The sequence below is a fragment of the Tamandua tetradactyla genome, chromosome 4, assembly GCF_023851605.1.
Source record: "Tamandua tetradactyla isolate mTamTet1 chromosome 4, mTamTet1.pri, whole genome shotgun sequence".
Taxonomy (NCBI): Eukaryota; Metazoa; Chordata; class Mammalia; order Pilosa; family Myrmecophagidae; genus Tamandua; species Tamandua tetradactyla.
The window spans coordinates 34,811,706-34,829,740 of record NC_135330.1 but is presented as its reverse complement, the minus strand read 5'-3'; the positions used below and the strand labels follow the sequence as shown (position 1 = coordinate 34,829,740).

Genomic DNA, 18,035 nt, shown 5'->3' with positions numbered 1-18,035 from the left:
TTTTAGAGAAGAATGGATGAAAGACAACTTTTTTTATATATACACTTTTCTGATAATGTTGGAGAAATATACTGCAGAATGAAATAAATTTTATCCAGCTAAAATTCTGTATAATAACAGAAATAATAATGAGATGATAATAGCTAATATTTACTGAGTTCTTACTAGGTGCTTACCAGGTATTCTTACATATATATTCATTTAATCCTCTTAATAGAACTATAGTGTATGTACTATTATAATCAACTTCATTTTGTAAACTGGGAAGTGAGGCTCAAAGAAGTCTGATCACTTGCCCAAGATTATACACACTGTGTCAGATCAAAGATTTAAACTCAGGCAGTCTCTAGCTCCAGAGCCCATACTGTAATCCAATGATTTATTTTCAATTTAGTTCCCTAAACTTTGCTTCTACTCAAGTTTTTATTTCTCAAGTCCTCCACACTGACAAAATACTTCTGACTTAAGTTAAATATTCATCTACCAAGTACAAAATAAAGAAATCTCCAAAATAGAGGGGTAGAAATACACTAAATGAAGGCTTTAATACCTAAGATCAATTATATTTCTTTTCCTTTTAGAATCTAACTACATTCTGAATTTAAAATGGCATGGCCAAAATAAAAATAGCTTGGTTGTATACACTGACCAAGATGTGATCCACTCGGTCTCTTTTCTTTCTTCCAAATTTCATCATTTTCTGCCAATCTGTTTTGTGGTTTGATTCCTTTTTAAGACTGAATAACTTGAGTACTTCGGTTGCTATGAAGTTCTGTGAAAGTAAAAAGAAAAATGAATGAAACAAAACAAAGTTCCTAGGTATAAGTGTTTACAATGCAGTAGACCGATTTATGGTAAGAATACAACATCTATAATAAAATATCATTCAAATTTCTTCCCCTTCTGTTCAACTTAGCAATTTGAAGAGAAAAACATTTCAAATGCTCAGCTTTTATTCACTTAAAAATTTTGTTTTTATACAATATACAAAAATAAAACCCACTGATGAATCTGCAAAGAAAAATCATTTTAGAATTCCCTTTACCTAAGAACCACTGCTACTTAACTTCAAGGTGGCAAAACTGCTAAAGAAGATAAATCTCTGATTCTAACCTCAAAGCAATTTTTGGAGTCAATGCCATGTGAGAAAGTATAAAACTTTGACTGGGATAGTTTATTGTGATTGTTAATAAGTTAAATTAAAAAACATATATATCAACATTTCAGTATGAGAAGCATAATTTTAGTGCTAACAATATTTGAACTCTATCACCCTTTACAACATGCTATTTCAATACTGTGTGGTATAATAATGCATACGTTTTGATGCCTGCTGGTGTGTATTGTGTCTTATTTGTATGTACTATGCTATGTCAATTTTATTTGTTCTTTATTAATAAAATAAGTTGTTTGATTACTTTATTAAATGTTTTTTATTGTGAAATATAAGATATTTTAAAAAAGGAATAATTTTCAAAGCACATTTTAACAAGTAATAATTACAGAACAGATTTCAAAGACTGGTATGGGTTACCACTCCACATTTTCAGGTTTTCCCTTCTAGCTGTTCCAAAACACTAGAAGCTAAAAGAAATATCATTACAGTGATTCAGCAGTCATGCTCATTTGTTAAAATCCTATCTTCTTTGTTATAACTCCTACCCCCAATCTATAGGGATCTTTGGCTATGCCCATTCTAACTTTTTCATGTTGAAAAGGGGTATCAATAATGTTCTATTACCTTTTATAGGTGTGTTTAAAAAAATGCTCTTAATGGGGAAAGGGATACATTTATGAATCAGAATCACCTGGGAAGACTGTGATCATGCTCCCAAACTTCATCACTGGTTTCCCCTATATACACAACACGAAACACACACATACACGCTCACGTGCATTTAAGAGTCTATCTACTGCAGAGGTCTGGAAGGACTAGAGCATATAAGTGTGTTTTGAAAAGCTCCCAGGTATGCCGATTTAAATCTGTTGTGTACCCCAGAAAAGCCAAGTTCTTTAATCCTTATTCAATATTGCTGGGTGGGAGTTTTTTTTTTGGGGGGGGGGTGCCTGGTCTGGGAATTAAATCTGGGTCTCCCACATGGAAAGCGAGCATTCTACCACCGAACCACCTGTGCACCCCAGGTGGGAGCTTTAAAATTGTTTCCAAGGAGAAATGACCCACCCAATTGTGGGTGGTAACTTTTGATTAGATGGTTTCCATGGAGATATATCTCCAACCATTCAAGGTGGGGTTGCTTACTGGAGCCCTTTAAGAAGGAACCATTTTGGAAAAAGCTTTAGAGCCCACACAGTCAGAAACCTTCGGAGATGAAGAAGGAAAACGCCCCGGGGAGCTTCATGAAACAAGAAACCTGGAGAGAAAGCTAGAGGACTTCACCATGTGTCCTTCCAGCTGAGAGAGATATCCTGAATTTCACTGGCCTTTCTTGAGTGAAGGTAACCTCTTGGTGGTAGTTTAATTTGGACATTTTCATAGCTTTGTCTTAATTGAACATTTTCATGGCCTCAGAACTATAAACTCGCAACTTGATAAATTCTTCTTTTTAAAAGCTGTTCTGAGTCAGTTGATGGTGGTTCAGTGGCAGAATTCTCGACTGCCATGCCAGACATCCAGGTACAATTCCTGGTGCCTTCCCCATGTGGAAGAAGAAAAAGAGAAAAAAAAAGCCATTCTGTTTCTGGTATATCGTACAAACTAGAATATAAGGTCATAGTGATGTTCTATTCTTCAAAGTTGAAAATCATTAAGGAAGGTTTTTATTTTAAAGACAATGAATCAAAATTACCTGTGAAAAATTTTTTTTGTTATTTACTTTAATCTCAACTAGGAGTCAGAAAACCTTTCTGTAAGGGGCTGGATAGTAAATACTTTAGGCTTTGTGGTCTATATGATATATATTGCAACCACTGACCTCTGGTGCTGTAGCAGAAAGGTAGCCATAGACAATAGGTAAACAAGCAGGCAAGGATGTGATTCAATAAAACTTTATTTATAAGAACAGAAAGTGGGGTGAATTTGCCAATCTGATTGAAGGATACATTACATCTCATAAATATCTGTCAGTGTTCTGTCAGTACAGTATGTTTTTTTTTTTTTTTAAAGCATTCTATGATCAAGTAAGTTTGGGAAATGTAACTCCTTGGGAGCTTTGTAGAAATACAGAATTTCACACTCCCGACCTACTGAATAAGAATCCGCATTTTAACAAAATCGCCACATGATTCATGTACCCATTAAAATTTGAAAGGCACTGCTCTGGAAATATTATCTTTACTGAATTAAGGAAACGTGAGCACGCCGTACGTACACTTCCACCAATTTGACTTTAAAGTTGGTTTGTAGCTTCTGGCATCTAATATTTTCAGGGACTTCTTAAATAATAAAATAAATACTTTTTATATATCATATTAATATCCTATATATTTCAAAACTACACTACCCATTTGAAACCTCCAAAATCAGAGATAAAAGGTGATTAACAACTAGGTGCCCAGGACTCATATGTTGAAAAATCTTAACCAAAGATGTTTTATGTACACTTCTAGAACATTATATACTATCTCTAACTTATCACAGACTCACCTAAAACTGCTTTGAGTTGCAATAATTTATCTGATATTTCCTAATTTGTTCTTAAATATTTATATTATGTAGTATAATAGTAATTATATAATAAACATAAATTGTGTTTTTTATATAAGACATGACTGTTAAAAATCTTATTTTGCAAAAATCTGAGGATTCAGGTTTCCCTCTTAACTACACCCTTCCATTGCTAATGATTTCAATGAATCAACAAACATTTATTAAATACCAACTATTTATTAGGCTATTGGGACACAAAGGTGAATAATAGAATAACTGCTTGTAAGGTATTTATAGATCTGTATAAATGAACAGCAAGTCATAAAAGGAGATACTCTATAGTTTGCAGTTTACCTTGATTTCATCAAGGTCATTTGGATTTTTCACTCGTCGGAAATAACTAGAACTGATTCTACATGGCTTCATCCAGGCAGGCTGATTCAAGTTGGGATCCTCAGCAAATATTTCCTCAAAAATCTCTTTTGTTAAATCAAAAACCGCCTTGATAGAGAAAAAATAAATAAAATGGTTAAGAATCCAAATTTCAGACAACAGAGTAAAAATTAGAATTATCCTTCCATTTACATACCTGTTTGTAGACCCTTTTACTAGTGCTTTCTGTATCTTGACCCTTACTGACACAGCCAAGCAGTTTTGTAGGAATACTGATGCTATGAAGATCTTGACCTAATTCTTTCCGTTTCCAAAGTTCTTCTGCTGCATCATGCACAAGAATTTCTACTTCCTCTGCAGTATGTGGGACTGCCAATAATGTTTCGCATGGCTTTTGGGGAGCTTTTTTAGATTCTGCCATTAAAGGTACAATTGTCTCTTCTGCTTTATTTTTTTGAACCTTGTGAGAGGAGCTCAAGCCAAAGTCTTCATCAAACCAATCTTGATCATCTCCTAAGACGCTCAGGAATTCCCGGCTGATCTCAAGTTCAGCAAGTCTCTTAGCAAGCTCTTCCTGCCCACTGGCACCAAATACTGGGCTTTCCTACAGAAGGAGAACATTCAAACGAAATACCATTTAGTGACTTTCATCACTTAAGTTTTTTTCAAGACAAAAATAAATGTATTATTTGTATATTTAAGGAAAGCAAAATAGTATGGCGGCTGTACTGCAATGAACAAAATAAGGAAAAAAACTACCCTGCTTCCTACAGCTTTAAGTTTTATAATTGAATTTTTAGAAAATGTTTATTGATTTGCATTTTTGCTTTTTTTTCTTTTTATATCATCACTGTTCTGTTTCTGAGGGACTGTCTTTCTCTCTGGTATGGAAATGGGATGTGGAATTTCTCACCTTTGGTGATTATGGTGATTATCTGGCTCAAGTTACTCAGAATCATTATTTTTGCTCACTTGTCCATGGGCAACCTAAACAAGTTGATGGTCTGAGTTTATGTCATAGTGGATATTTCAATTTTACCAGAATCAGCATCACAGCTGGTAATCTCTGCAGGGCAATGATGACTGAGTACAAATAATTTCATAGGTAAAAATAGGTTTCCTCAAGAACTGGGTTGAGAACTGGATAATTCCATAGAATAAATTTGTACAGTGAATCTAGAAGAGGATCTAATATCTAGATAGTGTACAGGGATTGTCAATTCAGAAGTTTAAATGGACCTTTTAGTTCTCATAAACCTGTCCCAGTGTTCGTGACAACCCTACAGTGACCACTGATGACATAATAGAGGACAACTGCACTTCACACAGAAATGTAGCTACAAGGCATTTAAAAATTAGCACAGTGATCTTTATCTAATAAATAACACAGCAGGAAAAAACTATCAGGAACTACAGTTTAAAATGCATTACACAGGTAAAGCAACTCGACACTTTTTCTGAGATGAAATACTTACAGATTTGGGACACAGATCTGGAGAAGAAATTTCTTCTTTCTCATCTTCTAATTCAGACCTTAAGAAGCAATTTGGACCAGCTGGTGATTGTTCCTCAAGATTTTGGAGCAGGCCTTGGGATGGTACTTTCTTTTGGTTATCATCAAGAAGTTCCTGATTGCTAAGCTGGATTTTCTCATTCCTAGCTTTTTTAATTTGTTGCAATTGATTGACTGTATCATTCACAAAGACTTTTAGTAAACTATCTGTCAGTAAGCTGACTGCTTCCAGTTGCGGCTTTGATTTTTTTTCTTCACATAGTGGTGACCTCAGCTGGACTTCCAGTTGGTTGTTTTCTTTTGTTAAAAGGTCCAGAAGTGGGGTAGAGATCTTTTCTGAAACTTCTGGATATAGGTTCTCTTCCTTTTCAGTAAACTGCTGATTTTCTAACTCTTCTGAAAATGTATTATCTAAAGTATCATCTTCTACAGCAATGGAAACCTTTTCTATGGCACCAGAAACAAGACTTTTGTTTTCCTTCAAAGAAGAAATCAGTGAATCCACTGAAGATTGCTGGTGAATGCAGGCTTCAAGTGCTCCAGAAACGTCTGGTATATTGTCTGTTTTTATTTTAAGGCTCCTGTCAGCTGAGGTTTCTTTATTGTGCATGCTAGATAGAGATTTTTCATAAAAATATTCAACTGTATCCTTTTCTCCACCAGATTTGGGGCCCTCTGTATTTTTTTGACCTTGATTATAATATTGACAATATTGTTCATCTGAGTAAGAGTCTTCATCTTCATTTATGTCCATATAGTCTTCAAAGTTTTCCGGTATGTGAGATATTTTTTGAGGAGGTGCAAAAATACCATGTTTCTCTTTGCATACAAAATATACAATGCCATCGTATGTTCCATTGTTATTTCCTTCAGGTTTATCCAACTCCACTCCAGCCCAAAATCCTTTAGCAAAACCAGTCACACCTTTGAATCGAAGAGTTCCTGGCTGAACATTGCCAATCAACACCCTATCACCAATGTGGAAATCAAGTAACTCATCTGCAACAGAAACTGAAACCAACGAAGGTGGTTCAGTAACTTCCTCTTCATGCTCTACATCACTGCGCTCCTTACTTTTCATAAGCTCAGTAGGAGACTTGAGTTCTAACAACCTTTCAGAGTGGACGCTGCTATGAATGGAAAGGCTTGGCCCACTTAGGCACTCACTAATTTCATCATCACCACCAAAGCTAGTGGTTTTACTTCTAGAGCTCTTCATTGACAGTGACTTATCTCTGCAAGACTGAGAATCTTTCCTGAGAGACAACAAAGATGATACATCAAAGTCATCTTTGTATAATTCAGCTGAAATTTCTTTCTTGAAAGAAGACACTTCAAAATCTTCAGAGTATGATGCCTCTTTAGGAGCACAAAGATGTTCTAACAAAGATGAATCCCTTTCCTTTGTGTTCTTTTGTTCATGAATGTCATTTTCTGACTGGAAGTTTGGACTATGATCCATATCTTGATCTGACTGTCTGTCTTTCAATATTTCTTCTCTTTTATGAAGATTTTCAATGGCTAATCTAACTAAATCTTTCTGAACATTTACAGAATCTAAAGGAAGAGTTTTCTTTGACAGAATTTCAGCTGAATCTCCCTGTTCCAGGTCTAGTTTTAGTAAAACATTAGCTTTCCCAAACTGTTGAGAACAGGCATCTTTAATCTCACTCTCTAATTTTGCCTCCTCTTGTATTTCTGATTTTTGACTAATTTCTTCTTTAATCTTAGCTTCTGACACATCAAGAATTCTATTAGAGACATTTAATTCTTTGAGAAGTAATGAAGGTACATTTTCTAGAGAATCTCCAGATTCTGCCCTGGTTCTCCTTGATGATCTGAGAGTTGGAGATAGGGTCTGAAAATGCTCTTCTTCTTGACTGTCCGATTCAATCACTCTCTTTGTGCAGGCAGACAGAGACCTTTCTGATACAGATTTCTCAGAACTTGACAAGACAGCATCTTAAAGAAAAAAAATCACCACATCAAAATTTATTTAATCACAATCTTTCAATTTTTGCAACCTAAGTTTAAGTAAAAGCCCAATCTTACGGTGGAAAAACTCGGGTCAATAAATACAGTTTTGTTTGTTTTTTTGGGAGTGGGTGCATGGTCCGGGAATCAAACCCTGGCCTCCTGCATGAAAAGGAGAGCATTCTACCACTGAACCACTCGCGCACCCAATAAATACGACTGTTTTGGTGATGATATAAGGTAAGTTTTTGGTGATGATATAAGGTAAGTTTTTCTACTGAGATAATACACTATAATGAAACATATATGAATTTGAAAAATTTAAAGTTTGGAGTAATTTCTTAAGTGTTGTCTTTATCTATAAAATGAAGAAAAATGGATCTGAGTTTATGGAGATGTTGCTTTGCTATTATTCTCAAATCAGGTAAAAACAAAATTGTATGATGAACATACATACATTCTTTAAATAGTAAACCAATGAGGCAGGGAGATAATACTTCTATATGTAAGACTAAAAGAATGAATTTTCTTGGGGACTTCAACTAAGCTCTCTAATAAAAACAAACAAACAAAAAGGAGAGCAACTATTTCTGCAAATACAGCACTTAAAGAGCTAACTTTGGAAAATAGGAAGAAAATATGTATGATTTGCTGAGTAATAAACCAAGGATTAAAAGTTGTGAATTCAAATCTCTATTTTGTTATTAGGTAGGCTTTTTCTTGCCCCAGTTTTGTTTTGTTATTTCCACATTGAATTACAATTAATTTTCAAGAATTCTTATCTTTCTTTGGGTTAAATTGAGAAAATGTAGATTACAGTTTAACCTGAGAAAGAGCACAGGTTGAAAACACAAATACATTCAAGAAGAATACACGATATAAAAAATGCAGAGGGCCAACGAAAGGGGAATTTAGCGATACTGATGAAACATTTAACCATTTTAGATTAATGTCTTCATGCTTCAGGTTTTATTCATAATAACTAGGACGCTAAAGACTGATTCACATAACTTTATGCATAACCAATAAAGCACTGTAAAAATATAAAAGTTACCTAAACCTTTAATAATAATCTTCTATTATGTTAAAAGCAATTCATTTTTCAATAAAAAAGCTAGGTCTTTTGCACAAATCCTTAGACTAGGTAGATACAGTTTTGTTATTTTTTCTAGTTACATACCAACATGTTCAGCAATAGACTCCAGGGATCCTCTGGAATGTTCTGACTCTGTTAGTGATTTCCAATTCTTTGCTGTTTCAGATCTGAAGTAAAAAAATGAACAGAAATAAATATTTTCCTCATATTATAATAACTGGTAACAAAATGCAGTTGTCCTTAGCCAACCACTTATTTTCTTTTCTCCACAGGAGGTATTTCAGTCTTTTCCATTTTCATCAAGCCTATTTCTGGCACTTGTCACTCCGAGTAGATGATCTTGCCTCTTTTATGAGTAAAACAGAAGCAATCAGGTATGAACTTTCTTATCTTCAACATTTCTACCTACAAATTTATCTACAGTCACAGCTGTCCCAACTACGTTTCCTTCTGGGAAAGAGGAAAAGATGTGTCTCTCACTTGTTCAAAGTTGTTCACATCTCATTCTTTCTTGTATCCCATACGTTTCCACAGCTTCATGGCTCTTCAGTTATCTGTTCTCTTTTCTTCAATCTTCAATCTAGTGATTTTTTCCCCCTCAACTTATAAGTGTGCCCCAAGTCTCAAAAACTGTTTTTCCCTCAATTTCTCATTCTTCAACCCTATGCTTTGTAGTCTCTTATTCTTTATAGTTTACAGGAAAAGCTACATTCATTATCTTCTTTGCCTTTTCCTCATTTGCTAAACCATAATATTTGCCTTCTACGTTTACTTTTTATAATTATTAGCCCCTTAATGGGGCTCCCTGTCATTCTCTCTGAATGCATACTTACTTTGGGTGATGTTGCTATATTTTTGGCTTTAGCTACCACCTATATGCTGATAATTCCTACATTTCTAACCTTGGCATCTTTCCTGCAAAAACTTCACTTAGATGAAATACGGGTAAGTCAAAATTAAGACTGAAAAAAACCAAAACTAGAAGCTTCCCTCAAAATCCACCTATTTTTCCATTTAGGTTAGTGGAACCAACTATCTAAAACAGAAAAATCTCTGAGTCACCCTAGATTTCCTCTGTTCCCCCATCTAGCACTTTAATTAGTCCCATCTACTTCCTAAATATTTCTAAAATCGATCTCTAATTCTCTATTCTTAACCTAATCTGAGAATTGGCTTAGACTAACTGTTTTCTCTGCTTCTAAGCATATTATGGCCAGAAAGGTCCCTCGAAATACAAATCTAATTAGTGTCACTTTTTGGTTAAAATCCTTCAGTATCTTATTTAGGAAAAGTTTATAATATATTATATAGAAATTAAAATAAAATTTACTGTTTTTAACACATGGGAAATATGTAGGCAACAAAAATACATACAAAATCTAAGAATAAAAACCTGGATAGAAATACTTTAGATTATTTTGTTCTTCCTGCTTCTCTAGAAATAATAATAAAGTAGCTCATACACAGGGCTTATTGTGTATTTAGCCCTACTTTAAACATTTCACAAATATTCAGGTTTTTAACCCTCATAACAATTGCATTAGTCAGGCACTACTATTATCCCTGTTTTCTAGGGATATAAGTCCTTATAAAGAAACCGTAAAGCACAGAGAGGTTAAATAATTTGTCCAGAGTTATATAGCTAGTTGGCATTGAAGCCAGGATTCAAACTCAGGTAATGCTAAATTCATTGTGATGAGCCCTATAATTATAACAAACAAAAACATCTTAAAATATTAAAACACTGGGTGGTGTGACGGTGGCTGAGTGGCAGAGTTCTCACCTGCCATGCTGGAGACCGGGGTTCAATTCCCAGTGCCAGCCCATGCAAAAAAAAAAAAAGTGAAAATATTAAAAAAACAATCCTTTGAGGATAAAAGACAAACTGCTTGGAATGGAGTGAGTACAACGTTTTCATAATTTGACTTCTATTTATCTTTTCAGTGTCTTCTAACTCCTGTAATAACCCATTATGTTTAGCCCCTATGTTATGCCAAGAACGTCCAATTTTGCTTTTGGACATTCACACATGCTCTTCTCTGAATTGTCCCCTATTTCTCATTCTCAATGACCTGCTAACCTCCACTCTTCCTTTAAAATTTATTTTGAATTTTCATTCCATTTTTGGACTTAGGATAACTTCCACAGTTTTACTATTTATATTGCTATTTATAAAGGATGCTATGATAAACATATTCATGCAAATAGACACTTTTCTCTCATAGTTTCTCAAGCTAGATTTCCAGAAGTGGGATTATGGATCAAAGATTACATGTATTATTTTCTTGCCTTTGAAACACTGACAAATTGCTTTTTAAAAGGTTTATTATCAACTTACAAATGTTACCACAAGCAATGCTAAAGAGTATTATATTCACTATACCCATCAGATTTTAGGACTCAAATATATTTTTTAATTGAAACCTATTATAAATATGTTTTGTGATTCTATCATGCATAACATGTTTAATTTAGTGAAATTTATGATATAATTAATATTTTTAATTCTGCAATTTCAGTTACTAAAAAGATAACTTTTACTAAAAATCATTCTTCATTCTTTTTAAAAACAAGGCAGAATATAGCTTAGTTATCAAAAATCTCTACCTGTGCAGGGGTAGGGGCTTGATCTTGGGTTTTTCAGAAGATGAGGAGAGCATTTTAATCTGAGGCTTCGCTGTTGGTGATGTTTCCAAATCTCGGTTAAGCTCTGCTTCAGTTTTCTTAATGAATTCATCATATGACTAGGTTTAGAGAAATTAGAACAGTCACTATGCAGAATTTTAAAAACTATTTTAAGTTATAAAATAGTATATTTTATAGTAAAATATTCAAACAGTAAGATGATGCAATGTAAAACGTAAAAATCCTACTCCCTGCCCACCCAGTCACATTTCCCAGGGCTCTATAAACTTTTATTTGTATATCCTTCTCAAAATAGTCTATACATAAACAAGATGTTTAATTGTAACCATCAATATTAATTAAGACATGATAAAGTCTTAATCTACAGTAGTTTAATACTTAGGAAGAAATAATTCATATGCTGCCACATTAAGAACACTTTTTTAACTGATTCTATAATTATTTTTTGGTGGGTATCCTAATACTTTCATGGTACCTTCAAGAAGTTTAGCCATTTGATCTGAATTTTAATGGCAGTAAGCTTCTAAGGGAAAGGCACTTAGGAAACAAATCCTGAAGAGAGGAAAGGCTGTGGTTGGAGAACGACAGTTCAGAATTGAAAAAAACAAAAAACAAAAATCATGTTTCCTGGTTATTATCCATTCTGTAAATGCAACTTTACTAATTTAATTATAATGTATATGAACTCAAGAGAAATCCTCCATCCACTGTCCTTCCTTAGTTTTCTTGGCTAAACACCTCAACTTTTATAACTTTCACTATTTGAGATGTTTCAGACTCCTCACCATTCATGGCACCCTCATCTGAATTCTCAGTTTTGATAAAGTAATGTTTGGTTTTAAAAAGATACACTACAGACAGTCTGGCTAGCTAGGTATATAATGGGCACTATAACTTTTCAGATCTAGAAGTTATATTTGTATAAGTGCAATCCATTTATGAAACCTATAACCAAATAAAATCTGAGACTTTTTTTTCATGTGAACTGCTATGCAGTATAAATTTCCCTACTGCATACAATAATTTTAAAACAAATACAGAACATGCCTTTGTTTTTAAGTCATTTAATAAAAGGCTGAATAAGATAGATCCTTGTGTCACTCCTCTAGAGATCTCCTTTCCAACTGACAGCCATTAATGAACTTTCTGAACAATGCTATTCAATCTGGTAATATTTTACCCCCAGTGCTCCTCATTCAAAAACTTTTCTTTTAATTGTTTTTTTTGCATGGGCAGGCACCAGGAATTGAACCTGGCTCTCTGGCATGGCAGGCGAGAACTCTGCCTGCTGAAGCCACCATGGCCTACCCACTCAAAAAGTTTTTCAACAGCTCCTCATTACCTAACAGTAATGCTTTTAAGCCTGGCCCACTACAGATGAATTAAATCTCATCTCTGAGTGAGCCCAGGTATGTGTATTTTTCAAAAATCTCCCCAGTTAATTTTTCTGTGTAGTAGGTTGAAGAACATTGCCCAATATACATGTAGGATGAACTCATTAATCTGATTTCTAGATCCTATCATGATCTTTAATCTGATTTCTAGATCCTATCATGATCTTTAATTTTAAACTTTATATCCTTATTACTTTCCAACAGGGAACTGCCCAATATAGCCATTGTATCTAGTTACTTTTTCTACTTGAAAACATTTGTGCAAATTATAATTCCTCTTGAAATCTCTGTACTGTGTACCTGCATAAATGTCGATTTTCTCCACATATTAGGCCTATTTTCTGTGTGGAAGGTTATGTAGCATGATAGTAAGGGCATAGAATTTGGAATTAGAGCTAGGTTAAAATACTAGGTTTACCACATATGAACTGTGTGTCCCTGGGTAAATCATTAATCTCACTGAAAATTACTTACCCTCATCTGAAAAACAGGGATAATAATACCTATATCTTGTTGCTGTGAGGATTAAATGAGAAAATGTGTATAAGGTAACCAGTAGAGTTCCTGGCACATAAATAGGCACTTGAATATTTGATGATTAGAGGAATAAATGTGTCTCGTGTTGCACAAGAGGGACCAATGGTTGGAAATTAAAAAGACAGAAATTTTGGCTACACATAACAAAGGGCTTTCTAACACCTAAAGCACCCAGAGTCTAACAATGAAACTAACTGCCTTGAAAAATTAAAATTTTCTTTTACCAGAATTGTTTAGGTAAAAGTTGAATGACCCTCTCAGGTGATTCCACAAAGATGGATTCTTAGAATAAGCAGAGGTTCAGACAATTCTATCATCAATATGTTTAGTAACACCAGTTTGTCAGAATGTATTTTAATAGTGCCACAATGAAAGTCAGGGAATCTGAGAGGCCATGCAGGCAGTAGAGGCAAGAGGTCATAAGGGCCTCAACTAGCTTGAAGGCTGTAGGAATGGAAAGGGGCAAGTAAGAAGCTTTAAAAAAGAAGAATCAATAGGATCTGGAGACTGAATGGATAGGAGAAAAGAGAATGACGACAGTATCAAAACTGGATTTTCAGCCTGGGAAAGAATTGGGGAAGGCTGCTAGAGTTTGTGAGAAAAGAAAAGTCTAGAAGTATTTAGGAGCCATTCAAGTAGAGGTAAGAGTTCTACTAATAAATTTTGTGGCATGAAACAATATTCTGCTTAAAAAAAGAGAAAGAAAAGCAAAAACAGTAACAACTGCAATAGCTAGAATTATTTATCTTACAGTTCCTTGCTTAAGAGGGTGTGGGTACCAACCTTCCTTTCAGAGGTCTAAACTTTCTTCTCAAAAAAATACTTTAATATTGAACTTAATATTTTAATATTTAATATTTTTTTTATCATTTAATATTTTAAGCAAGAGTTTATTTAGATAACTTAAGACTTTTTTCTGGAGTTAGGGCAAAATGTGGTACCAAATTAATATTGAAAAATCCCAATTCTTCACTTTATTCATAACATTAAAACATCCTGGGCTTCACATATATATTAGCCTTGGTATTAAAACTTTTTCTTCCTATATCTAACCTCTAATTGTTTGATCAGACTGGCTTCTTGGGCTTTCAGTCTCTCCTTCTGCCTTTTTTTCTGTTCCTTCTTCAACTGGTCCACAACTGATTTTCTTTTCCGCAGCTCATCCTTCAGAGCTCTGATCCTACCTTCAATGTCACTCTGGTCAGATGTAGTTTCTGAAAAAGATAACAATTTTTTTTTAACTTTAACTTAAGAAGTAAACTTAATAGCTACTAATGCAAAGCTGTAAAATAATACTTCATTTATATAAGGTTAGTCTAATATTTAAAATTAAAGAATTTCTGAATATCTGCTGGTGATCTGTATCCCCCTTTCCCTAAATTTTTCATTTTTTTGTCCTTATTCCTGCAATTTATTTTTACTTTCTAACTGTACTATTTGGAAAACTGTAGAAGCTCAGTAAATGCTGGTAATGATAAAACTCATGTAAAGCAAACATTTTAGGAAGCTATATTTTAGGCAACCTCTTAATTTGATTTATAGCTAAAAAAGGTGGTAATGAAGGGAGAGCCCAAGTGAGTATCTCCTCCATGCTTTCTTTTAATTTCTGAAGAAAATAATCAATTGGTTTTAAGGTTAAAGATTTCTAAACTCTTAGTGGTAGGCTAAGAATTGATAATTCTAACACAAGGATTAGGAGAAGTACTGCAATCTGACCTAAAAATGATCATCTCTCTAAAATTAAATACAAAGTCATACTTTTGCACGTTCTAAAACTGCATTCTTTAGTAGCCTGATAAGCTTTTTCCAACTTGAGAAGTTACTTTGATAAAAATTTGATAGGTGATCTCGCCAATCCCAGTTAGTCAACAAAATGATTGTTTTTAATGAATATATTTTTAAAACTGTATATACCAGCAAGCGGTTTTCTAATGAAAAGTATCTTTGTTATCTATGGTTATAAAAATTTAATAGCAATTGATAAGAAATTTGGAGTTTTTAGATGAAAGACCTTGGGAAATTTTTATGTTTTTAAGTACCAAAGAAATCAAAGTACAAATGAAGGGTATTTAGAGACTAGATTCACAATGTTATTTGTCTTTTAAAAATTATGAGAAATCTTGAAGAAACTTATTTAATGTGGCATTTATCAATTTTATTGACCAAGGAACAATTTCTCACCAAAAAAAAAGTAGTTATCACTACCACTCGAACTAGTATTCTACAGAACACACTTTGGGAAACACTATTATTAACTCTTCTATCCCGCTCCTAAGCAATCCACTCCTCACAGAACCATTTGCAATTCTGTTAATTTGCCATGTTTTCAAATGCCTCTAGCATCCCTTTCTATTCTCTACCATAAAACCCTCTTCCCCCCATTCTTTGCTTAGTCAACCTCCCACTAAACCAACAAGTTCCTGCTTCTCCCTTAGAAAGGCCATCTTCCCTAGAAAGCGTGCTGTGACTCTTGACAGCCTATTCCCCTTGTGGTCAGTTCCAGATGGGGGCCTTTCTCTAAGATACCTACTATGCATTCAGATCTTTATCACAGTGCTTCTTATATTGCTGGTTTACTTGTCTATCTCCCTTAGACCATAGCTCCTTGAAGTTACAGGTGGTCCTTCATAATACTTTTCCAGCATATAGTGAATTAACAATAAATGCCTGCTAAATAAATGAGTAATATTTTAAAAAGCAAAACCTAGTACTTAGAATAAAGCATGTAAAAAAAGATAATCAGATGAAACAATTCTTGTTGATATCAAGGAATAACATTCTGCCTACAGAGCCTGACATGTAGAAAAAATTCAACAAATGCTTGATGAGTAAATGTCTGTTAATACACAAGAATATAACAATTTGTCATGTTATGTGAAATTAGGATTCTAATTATGAATGAAATGAGAAGGATCAGATTTAATTTTGGCAAGAAAAATGCCTTCACAAAAGTAACAAAGGATAACTTTACTAGCAGGTGGTTAGACAAAAGCTTATTAAAGAGGCATCAGGGAAAACAATTCATAATTAGTCTTACCTGACTGTGTCACAGATAATGACTCATCTGACCAACTATAAGAGTACTGATGGGACTTGACAGGTAGTTGACAATGTCCTCCAGTTTTACGACTTCCTTTGCTAGACTCCTGTTTTGACATGGAAGTGCAGCTTTTGGGAGGTGACTATTAAAACAGAAAACCAAATGGTAACTATTTTGTGATACCATTGTAAACTTCTTTTTAAAATTCAAGATCCTAGCCAGTTAAAGGTAATAATTACAAAGAATTTTTAATAACTATGACACGGAAAGCAAAAAGTAGCTTACAAATTATGTAGAGGACAAACCTGTTATATTTTTAATACACCTTAAACTAAAAAGGTGATATCTATTTAACGCGTAAGAACAACCTCCAGGATAACCTCTTCACTCTGTTTGAAATCTCTCAACCACTGACACTTTATTTGGACTCATTTCTCTCTTCCCCCTTTTAGTCCAGGAGGTTTTCTCAATCCCTTGATGCTGAGTCCCAGGTCATTCTAGGCAACCTGTTATATTTTTAAAGGCACAGAAAAAGAATAAAGCCTGCCAAAATGTTTATAATAAACTAAGAGTGACTATTGTGTAAATGATATTTACCCCCTTATTCTTTTTAATTAAAAAATACTAAACATATACTACTTTTGTGGAAGAGAGGGAGGGAGGAAGTAGAACATAAGATTGCCTAATTTGATTTCTAGCTACCATCATTTTCTATCCCTGTGACTTTGGCCGGTGACACTATGACCAAATATCCATTAACACACGAGAATATAAACTTCACTGTTTAGATGTTTCCTAGTCTGCTTAACTTTCAGAATAGGGATTATAATGGTATGTACATTATTGAACTGTTGTGAAGATTAAATGAGATAATCCATACTGGTATTTGGTAAGTAAGCACAATAAATATTTGCTTATGTTATAAAAACCACCTTAAAACACACTAATTTTGATTTCCTTGATACATTTTATTGTGAGAAAAAAAATCATAGTTTTAGTATTCAATCAGCTTTTGGCTGTCCTGAACCTCAATAATGATGCCGGAGAGTTGATAGGATGTAATAACCTAGTAAGATCTGTCAAAAGGCAATTCAACATATAGTTTGGTTGTAAATTCCCAGAAGGTAAGAATCATGCTAAAAGTAAAGTTTCTATGCAACAAGCCTGTTATTATCATCTAATAAATACAAAATCACTAACATGCTAATTTAGTTAGAAGCTTTTCATAATATAACAATGCTGTTTGTCAAGTCTACGCACAACGACATTGGAATGTTTTGCAATATAACATTGAATAGGTTCTTTTGTAGCTAAACAAAAGTCTCCCACCCCCCCAAAAAACTTCAATTTGTTTAATATGCATAGATATGACTGATATTCAAGAGGGAAAATGTAGTTCATTCTTCATATCCAAATAAAAATTCAGACTCTATTCTGAATTTTAGGTTGGTATATATATATATTTTTAACTATAAAGAAGTTTTGACAATATCTGTGTTTACTTAGTGTTTATACTGCTATGCTAATTCTTTGATTTACTTTATAGAATCAAGTTAAAAATAACAGTTAAGTTTGTAGGCACATTAAGATTTTACCACATAGCTTCTTTTCCTCTGAAATCTAGACTTAAGGACACTGTAGAATGCTTTCTTTCTCTAATTATGACCATTATTCTAATTTTGAATCAATAACCATTTCTTAAAAAGATGAAGCCATGACTCTTACTCTGATTATGAACTGTAATTATAATAAGTCACATTAATATGATTTAAGGTCCTTACTAAAGACTTTAGAAAGTTCTTATTACCTTAATGTTGATAGACTCAATAGTACAT

General features: G+C 33.7%; 1 protein-coding gene across 2 annotated transcripts in view; it reads right to left on the bottom strand.

Moving 5' to 3' along the window:
- The window catches only part of CEP350 (centrosomal protein 350), a 266,687-nt gene that overhangs the window by 9,452 nt on the left and 239,200 nt on the right, over positions 1–18,035 (bottom strand). For both annotated transcript variants that reach the window (XM_077157158.1, XM_077157159.1), the window contains 8 exons: positions 16,198–16,342; positions 14,214–14,374; positions 11,191–11,327; positions 8,668–8,750; positions 5,476–7,475; positions 4,197–4,604; positions 3,962–4,108; positions 650–772 (listed from right to left, as the gene is read on the bottom strand). In XM_077157158.1, the coding sequence (XP_077013273.1) occupies positions 650–772; positions 3,962–4,108; positions 4,197–4,604; positions 5,476–7,475; positions 8,668–8,750; positions 11,191–11,327; positions 14,214–14,374; positions 16,198–16,342 (3,204 nt within the window). The remainder of the gene's footprint in view (positions 1–649; positions 773–3,961; positions 4,109–4,196; positions 4,605–5,475; positions 7,476–8,667; positions 8,751–11,190; positions 11,328–14,213; positions 14,375–16,197; positions 16,343–18,035) is intronic.